Below are 8,633 nucleotides of genomic sequence, written 5' to 3' on the forward strand. Positions count from 1 at the left end.
TGATTTTTTTTCACCGTGTATGTTAGATAGGAAAATTTTTGAAATCCCAGTGCGAAAAATGTCGAGCTCAGTCACACAAGGTTGACCTCAAATGTCAAAGTAGAACTATTTACCATTTTACTTATTTCGAATTTTCTCATTATTCCTTTGTTTTTCAAGTTCGAGTAAAGTACAATTTCGATTAGAATACCATGCTTGATCGTATTATTCAATATAAGCGAGATTTCGTCTTTAATTTTAGGACCCTGTCAAATATGTTCAAGTCACCTCACGCACTCTTTGTTCCGCTTACTCAAGAACTACATGCTGCACGCACTATTGTATGTTGCTTTCATAACAAAACGCGCTGCCAACTTCCAGTCGGCATTTCTGAATCATCGCAACGAATCAAGCACCACCTCTGCTGCTGTTTGTGTTAGTGAGATCGGAGAAACGTCAGACTCCCGCCTGCTGATTGGCTGCGACGACTCTGGCGACGGCTTCATCCGCGACGGATTCAAATCGTCGCGTTCGATAAGGGGGGAAACCGTCAATATCTGTTCAGAAAACTGCTTCCACAAATTCCATCTTCCGCCATTCCTCGCCCAGCAATATCCAACAACTCGTTCCATAGGGTAACCAATATAATTTGGACCCCCATATATTTTGGACCCCCTGTGTCCTTTTATCACAACTTACACAGGTTTAATGATGAGATGACGGAAATTTTTAGAATCATTCGCTAAATAAGATCGCTCTCCACGGGCAGCAATCATTTCCTCACTGGAAATATCCTTATTTGCCTTGAAATTATGTTTTGCTAATTTCGTCATCCGTGCGAGTGTCGCATCATGTTTACAAAAAGAGATTGCGGTGCTGAGGAAACTTGCAGATGTAAACAAAAACGTTTATCATTCTTGCGCATTAAATTCGCAAAGTTCGTCTAATCAGCCTTTGTCAATCAAGTAATTAGGATGTGATCCAGCATATTCAAGCGGCAAATTCTTCCAAAATAGTTTCAAACGAGTTTAAACACCGGGTGTCCAAAATATATACTGAAGAGGGTCCAAAATATATTGGGGTGTCCAAAACAGTGAAAACTGATGCTTCAAAAATCAGTTATTTTCATCAAATTTTCAGCCAGAAATGACCTTGTGGGTATTTTTAACGGACAGTGGAGGCTTTTACGAACATACTAACATCATCATTATGTGTAAATACCCTCTGAATCTGTTTGATTTTGAATTAAATTCAAGCCAATGTCCTCTAGGGGTCCAAAATTCAACAGTTACCCTATAAATGATTATGATTTATCTAATCAATCCGTTCCTAACCACTACACTTATGTGTACATCGTCCGATGTAATATTCATGCATCCGACGAATTGATCGGGTTGCAGCAGTTCAGATGTAATATTACACAACAGTTTTTTTTTCTGTGAGGTAAAAAGTATTGATGCATTTGCATTATTTTCTCGATTTAACCGATGTTTAAAACTACTCACAGAAGACTTTTCTCGATTTGGGGAACGTTCAAAAATTACGTCCAACATTTGGGGGAGGGGGGGGGGACTAGAAAAGTGTGACAGTACGTGTATTTGGTATAGGAAAAGTGCGTGACAGAGGGGGGAGGGGGGGTCTAGAAATCCCGAAAAACGATGGACGTAATATTTGAATCTTCCCTTGAGGATAATGTCAACCATTAAAAATGTGTTATTCTGAGTGAGCGTGTACATTTTGATGTGACTGGCAGGGTCGCCAGGTCCATTTTTGAGAAATCTGGATGATTTAGGAAGTTTTGTCTGGAAAAGTCTGGATCGTGTATAAAAACCCTACAAATTCCGTTAAAAACCTTACAAATTCCGAGAAAAACCTTACAAATCCCGAAAACAAATGTCTGGATCTTCCAGATTTTTGCAAAATGAGACCTCAAAAATCTGGATAAATCCAGATAAATCTGGAAGGTTGGCAACGCTGGTGACTGGCAGACAAAAAAAGCTTTCTCCAAATCCAACGAAAACAAAAACAAAAACGACATCATCATGAGCCTCTGCACGAATCTGGTGTACTGCTCACTCCCACAGAAAATTTCAAAACAGCGCGCACAGTAAAAGTCAAATATGACTTTTACTGTGCGCGCTGTTTTCAAATTTTCTGTGGGAGTGAGCAGGACAGGGCAAATTCGTACAGAGGCTCATTCTCTGCCGCCGCACCGTCATTCAAGCAAAAATCCTGTAGTTAGTATTTAGTTAGTGATAAAGATAGTGATCTCAGACGAATTTCGTTCCGTTCATACTAGAGTACGCATCGTGCAATGAGCAAGGATGAATAATCCCGTGGCAGTAGCTTTTGCGATATTCCTCCTTCTGGCTTCCGGCGGCTCCGTAGAAGCATCGGCAGGTCAGTGCCGCCAGCTTGATCCGTGCCGTTGCGAGTTCGAAAATGGACAGGGCATCGACATCCGACAGATGCTCCTCAAGGTGGACAACTACATGAGCGCGATGGATCCCATAACGCAGGATAAGTACTTCTTTCACCCGTGCCAGGACATCCCGCAGCTGCCGTCCGATGATAACAAAGTGTGCAGTTCCGGAGTCGGCTACTCGGTATTTACTAAACGCTGATTATGCATTATCTCTTCTCTGGCAAAGATTAAATAACGATAAGCTTTTGTTCATTATTTTAGCTGTGCCGATACAACAATGCGGCTAAAACTTACGAGAAGCTGGGAACTACCCATGATGCCAGTTTCCAAACGGGGGACAATGAACAGCAGTCACTAGTCTACAAATTGAACTCGGTGTAAGTATGATCCTGCGACTTGTATGGGTCGTCCATTTATTACGTAAATATGGCGAAAAGGGGAGTTTGACCGACTTCATATACAGGGTGTTAGGTTCCTGAAAGCAAACTTTTTAAAGGGGTGATAGAGGACCATAAATGTTGAAAAAATGGGGTAGGAGTATGGCAGGAATTCGTCCATGAATTTCATCAGCAAATCCGTCAAAAATTCTTCCAAAAGTTCATATATTTCTCGAGGAAGAACGTCAGAAATTACTCCAGGAATTCCTCCAGAAAATCCTCTAAGAATTTCTAACAGATTTTCTCCAGAGAATCCTAAAGGAATATCTCCCGGAACTCTTCCAGGAATTCCGCGAGGAATTTCCCCAGGGAACCCTCCACGGATTCCTTCAGGAATTGCTCCAGGAGTTTTCCAGGAACTTATTCAGGAATTTCTCCAGAGATTCATTGATGAATTTCTTCAGAAATTCCCTAAAAAAATTCTCCAGAAATTCCTCTAAGAATTCCTTCAGAAATTCCTCGAAGAGTTCCTTCAGACATTCCTCCAGAATCAAGAGGCGAATGAACCTAGGTTTAAAACCTCTATAATAAAAAAAAATCCTCCAGAAATTTCTCCAGGAAGCCTCCTATACTTCTCCAGAATTTCCTTCAGTAAATACTCCAAGAACTCATCCAGAGATCCCTCCTGAAATTTCTACTAGGAAAAATCCTTTAGGAATGTCTGCCAGAATTCCCCCAATATTTCCTGCAGGGACTCCTCCATGGATTCCTCCATAAAATTCTAAAGGATCCCTCCAGGAAATTCTCAAGAATTTGTTCTGAAATTCCTCCAGGGATTCATCCATTAATTTCTTTAGAAATTCCTTATAAAATCCCCCAGAAACTCCTCCAGGACTTCTTTAAGAAATTTGTCGAGGAAGAACTTCAGAAATTCCTCCATTGATTCCTTTAGAAAATCCTCTAGGAATTTCTGCCAGCATTCCCCGAAAATGTCTCCCGGAACTCTTCCAAGAATTCCTCGAGGGATACCGCAAGGAATTTGTTCAGGAATTTTTCCACCTATTTCTCAAGAAAATCCTAAAGGAATTTCTTCCAAAACTTTTCCAAGAATTCTTCGAAGAATTTCGCGAGAAATTCCTTAAAGGAATCCACCAGGATTTTTTCCATCAGGTTTTTTTCTTTTTGCAGAAATTTCTTCAGGAATTCCTCCTGGAATTCGATAATGAATTTCTGCAGAAATCCCCCAAAGAATTCCTCCAGGAATTCCTTCAGAAATTCCTCGAGGAATTCCTTCAGGCATTCCTCCAGAAATTTCTCCAGAAAGCCTCATTTCATTCTACAGAAGTTCCTCAAATAATTCCTCCAATAAATATTTCAAGACCTCCTCCAAAGATTCCTCCTGAAATTTCTTCTAGGAAAAATCTTTTAGGAATGTCTGCCAGAATTCCTCCAAAATTTCCTCCAGGGATTCCTCAAGGAATTGCTCCATGGATTCCTCCAGATAATCCTTAAGGAATTTCTCACGGAACTCTCCAAGAATGCCTCCTAGAGTTCCTCGAGAAATTCCTCCAAAGATTCCTCCATGGATTCCTTCAGGAAATTCTCAAGGAATTTCTTCAGAAATTCCTCCAGGGATTCATCCATGAATTTCTTCAGAAATTCCTCAAAAATTTCCCCAGAAATTCCTTCAGAAATTCTTTCAGAAATTTGTCGAGGAAGAACTCCAGAAATTCCTTCAGGAATTCCTTCAGGGTTTCCTACAGAAAATGCCAGAATTCCTCCAGAGAAACCTAAAAAAATGTCTCCCGGAACTCTTCCAAGAATGTCTTCAGGAATTTCAATGTTTTTATATGTAATTTTATAGAAGGGGGAGGGGGGCAAGTGTCTCCCCTTGCTGCCCCCTCCCCCTATGCACGCTAGTGGTTTAGTGTTCATCAAGTAGGCTAAGGACAGGATTCAATACATTACTAGTCAACTGTCAGGAAGCGAGTACGCAATCAACTACAGTTGAGTTCTTTTTACCCTTCTTACACCCATAAGAAGGGTATAAATACCGCTTGGAAAACCGACTTTCGATCCGAGGCCCGCAGGGCCGAGTCACATATATCAATCAACTCAGCTCGACGAATTGAGCAAATGTCTGTATGTGCGTGTGTGTATGTATGTTACAAAAAAATGTCACTCACGGTTCTCAGCCGTCTGTTGACCGATTTGAGTTCTCTTGGAAGCAAATGAAAGCTACAACATCCTAGTAGAACGCTATTGAATTTTATTTTGATTGGACGTTCGGTTACCGAGATATCTTTCAAAGAGTGCTAGGGAGTAGTACAACTTAATTATTTTAGATATTTTTGACAAAGTGTATCACCATAAATTTCTCAGCCGTCTATCAACCGATTCGGGTTCTTAAGGCCCGAAACAAAAACTACTGCATCCTAGAAGAACGCTTTTGAATTTCATTCCGATTGGACATTTTGTAACCGAGATATCTTTCGGGGAGTACTTTGGAGTAATACAACTTAACTTTTTAAGAGGTCTTTGACAAAATGCTTCATAATAAATTAATCAGCCGTGTGTCAATCGATTTGAGTTCTCTCAGCACCAACTGAAAGCTACAGCATCCTAGTAGTATGCTATTAAATTTCATGCCGTTTGGACATTTTGTTTCCGAGATATCTTTCCAGGAGTACTAAGGAGTAATAAAATTTACGCTTTTAGGACAAAAAAAACTGGTAGTTGAGCCCATGGTTGATGATTCTATTATGGAAAGCAATCAACTACAATATTTTCTAGAATGACCAAAAATCACAATCATACATACGAATAATACAACAATAATTTTAATAAGTGTAGGAAGGGTTCTGTTCACCATAGGTGGATTAATTCAGGTTTTTAATATAAAATCATGAAGGAAATTATTGTTTTAAAGTTATAAATCATACGCGGATTTTCGAATTAACGTGGTTTATTTTTACGCGGATTTGGGGTAAGTATCCCCCGCGTAAAAAAAAACCTGACCAATGTGGGCAAAGGAAGCGCAGCGGACGAACCGACCACAGACAACACTGAAGCGGGTACGAGAACCGGAACGTGGAACAATCGGACGAAGGAAAAAGTACAAAACACGAGAGCTACTCTTTAATACGTTTAATTGATAGAAAGGTCGCGTTACAATGAATAGCGGAAACGGAATTTATTTTGCAGCAGTTGCCGCTCTGTTTTTCTACTGTCAAAGTTCATCGGCCCACTGTTAGTATGATGGATGGGCCATGGTGTGGTTAAGGTGCATCGGTGCAGCATCCCACACTCCTCCTCAATGATGACCTTAGCCATCAACTAGTCCAAACTGTCCCAGCAGTTGCCGGAACTTGGTCCCTCCAAGAGGCTTGGTTAGTGCGTCCGCCGTCATCTCTTCCGATGGGCGGTACTCGAGATTCACTTCTCCTCGTTCACATTGATCCTTAATGAAGTGCCGCCTGGTGTCAATGTGCTTTGAACGTTTAGATGTTCGCTCTGCCTGCACGAAACTGAGGCAGCTTTGATTGTCGTCGTATACAGTCGTCGGACCGGCAGGCTTCTCCCCCAGATCGGTCATTAATCGCCGCAGCCAAATCAGCTCTTGGCAAGCATCGCTCAGGGCGACATATTCAGCTTCCATTGAGGAAAGACTGACGCAGGACTGCTTGCGGCTCGCCCAGATAATGGAGCCGCTTCCGAAGAGAAACACGATGCCTGTTGTTGATCGCCTACTTTCCTGGTCGTAGGCCCAGTCCGCGTCGGAGTAGCCAGTGAGCTTCCAGCCATCTCCGGGAACGAACACTAGCCGCATCTCCTTTGTTCCCTTGAGGTACTTGACTATACGCCTGGCTGCCTTCCAGTCCATGTCCGTTGGTGCACTAACTCTGCGGCCCAGTATTGAGACACTGACTGCCACATCCGGACGAGCTGTAACGGCCACATAGAGGAGCGCACCCAGTAAACTCCTGTACTGCGTCGTGTCGTCGAAAGGTTGACCAAGAACATTCGCTTTCATATAGCCGGCCTCCATCGGCGTCTTCGCAGTTTTGCAATCGTCGAGTTCGAAACGCTTGACGAGTGCCTCAATATAGCTGGTTAGCTGCATACTGTAGATTCCTTTTTCACAACGAATGTTGAAACCCAGGAAGAACTTCACCGCTCCGAGATTTGTCACGTCCAACACTTTCGCCAGAGCTTCGTACACCTCCGCTATAATCGCCGGGCTGCGGCATCCCACCAGCATATCGTCGACATACACCAATAACAGTACTTTGTCCTGACCATGTCCGCGCGTGTACAAGCAGTAGTCCGACTGGCATTGCCGGAAACCTATCTTCACTAGAACCGCATGAAGCGCCCCACAGTGGGATCATTCTGAAAAAAGACGATCAAAACCTCTAAGAGCCGTTAAATGACATTTTAGCATATAGGTGCCTTTGGAAGATATGTTCAGAAATATCGTCTCTATTTTTATGCATATTCACTGTATGGTAAAACTGTAGGGTGAACCCGAGCAAAAAAATATTTTTTCAAAATATTTTTTTAGAGGGTAGATGTCTTCAGCAAAGTTGTAGAACAAGTAATTTCAAGTATCTTTGCTGAAGACACCATATAGCTTGGACTTCATTTTTTGGGAGAAAATATGAAAGTTTAAAAAACAACCTCAAAATCAGTTTTTTGAACTTTTCCATGATTATATCGTAAAATTTCAACGTGATATGTTCTACAAGTTTGTAGATACTACTGGAATACACTATCTTGCCGAAGACATTAACTCTGTAAAATTGAAAATTGCTCCAGTAAACCCATTTTTTTTAAATTTTTTCACTATTTTCACTATTGAATATTTTTTGAATAGGCACTTTTTGGCAGCCGTGCTATCAAAATTTCAATGCTTTATCATGTCCAGAATAGACCAAAAGTGACTTAACAATCGGGTCTCATAGGGCACTTTGATTTCTGATGCTATTTTAATAGTCATTTTTCAAAGAAAATTTTCACAAATTTCATACAAATCAATTAATACAAACTGAAAACTCACGAAAACTTTTCGACAATAATATTTGTTAATCCAAATAGTATTCTTGTTGAAATAGTCTACATTTCTAACACTGTGGTTGACTTTACATTGAATATACGATAAAAAATATCGCTTTTTAAATTTTTAGATGAGTTTTTAACACCAATTGAAAACTGTGTTTTTATCTAATTTTTTATTGTAATTCCCAATGCATTTGTTTATGTTAAAATACATACATTAATCAATCAACTGAAACAATGATAACATTTTTTTTTTCATTTGCTATGTTAACATTATAGCTTTGGTTAAAAAACTAAAAAGGCGAAAATATAATGAATGCCTCTACAAGCTTTGTGTTGAAAATAAAAAAAATAAATTAAAACGAGTGAAACATTGTTACATCACATTGAAATAGCCAGTATCTGTTAGAGATATTCTTGGTTGTAAATCTTACGTCATGATGAAAATTCTTCACAGATATTTTATTGAAATTGGTTATGCTGTTTGATACTCTTTAAAATTTATATTTCCAGTTTTCAAGAACTGCGTCCGTTAGGTCGATTCCTGTCCATGATTTTCAAAATTCCTTCGTCGTAGACATATTATCTTGATTCAACCCTTGACAAATCCGCATCAAGATCACGGCTCGATTATGGATACTTTTCCGGAGGAGCCTTTAGTTTTAAGTTTATATCATAACGATCTTTTAAAAAGATAAAAAGGTTTTGAGCCTTTTTGAGAAAGATTTCGTAGATGAGGAAATCACTCAAAGAGACTTTTCCCTCTTTCAAAATTTGTAGTTTAAAATAAATGA

The 8,633-nt window shown here is 40.1% G+C and overlaps 1 protein-coding gene across 1 annotated transcript in view; it reads left to right on the forward strand.

Annotated features, from left to right (window-relative positions):
* Positions 1–2,167: 2,167 nt before the first annotated feature.
* The window catches only part of LOC109411231 (uncharacterized), a 14,696-nt gene continuing 8,230 nt past the window's right edge, over positions 2,168–8,633 (forward strand). Inside the window, exons 1-2 of the mRNA XM_019684742.3 lie at positions 2,168–2,585; positions 2,666–2,781. Coding sequence (XP_019540287.3) covers positions 2,304–2,585; positions 2,666–2,781 — 398 coding nt within the window. The 5' untranslated portion in view covers positions 2,168–2,303. The remainder of the gene's footprint in view (positions 2,586–2,665; positions 2,782–8,633) is intronic.

This window comes from Aedes albopictus, chromosome 3 (assembly GCF_035046485.1).
Source record: "Aedes albopictus strain Foshan chromosome 3, AalbF5, whole genome shotgun sequence".
Lineage (NCBI taxonomy): Eukaryota > Metazoa > Arthropoda > Insecta > Diptera > Culicidae > Aedes > Aedes albopictus.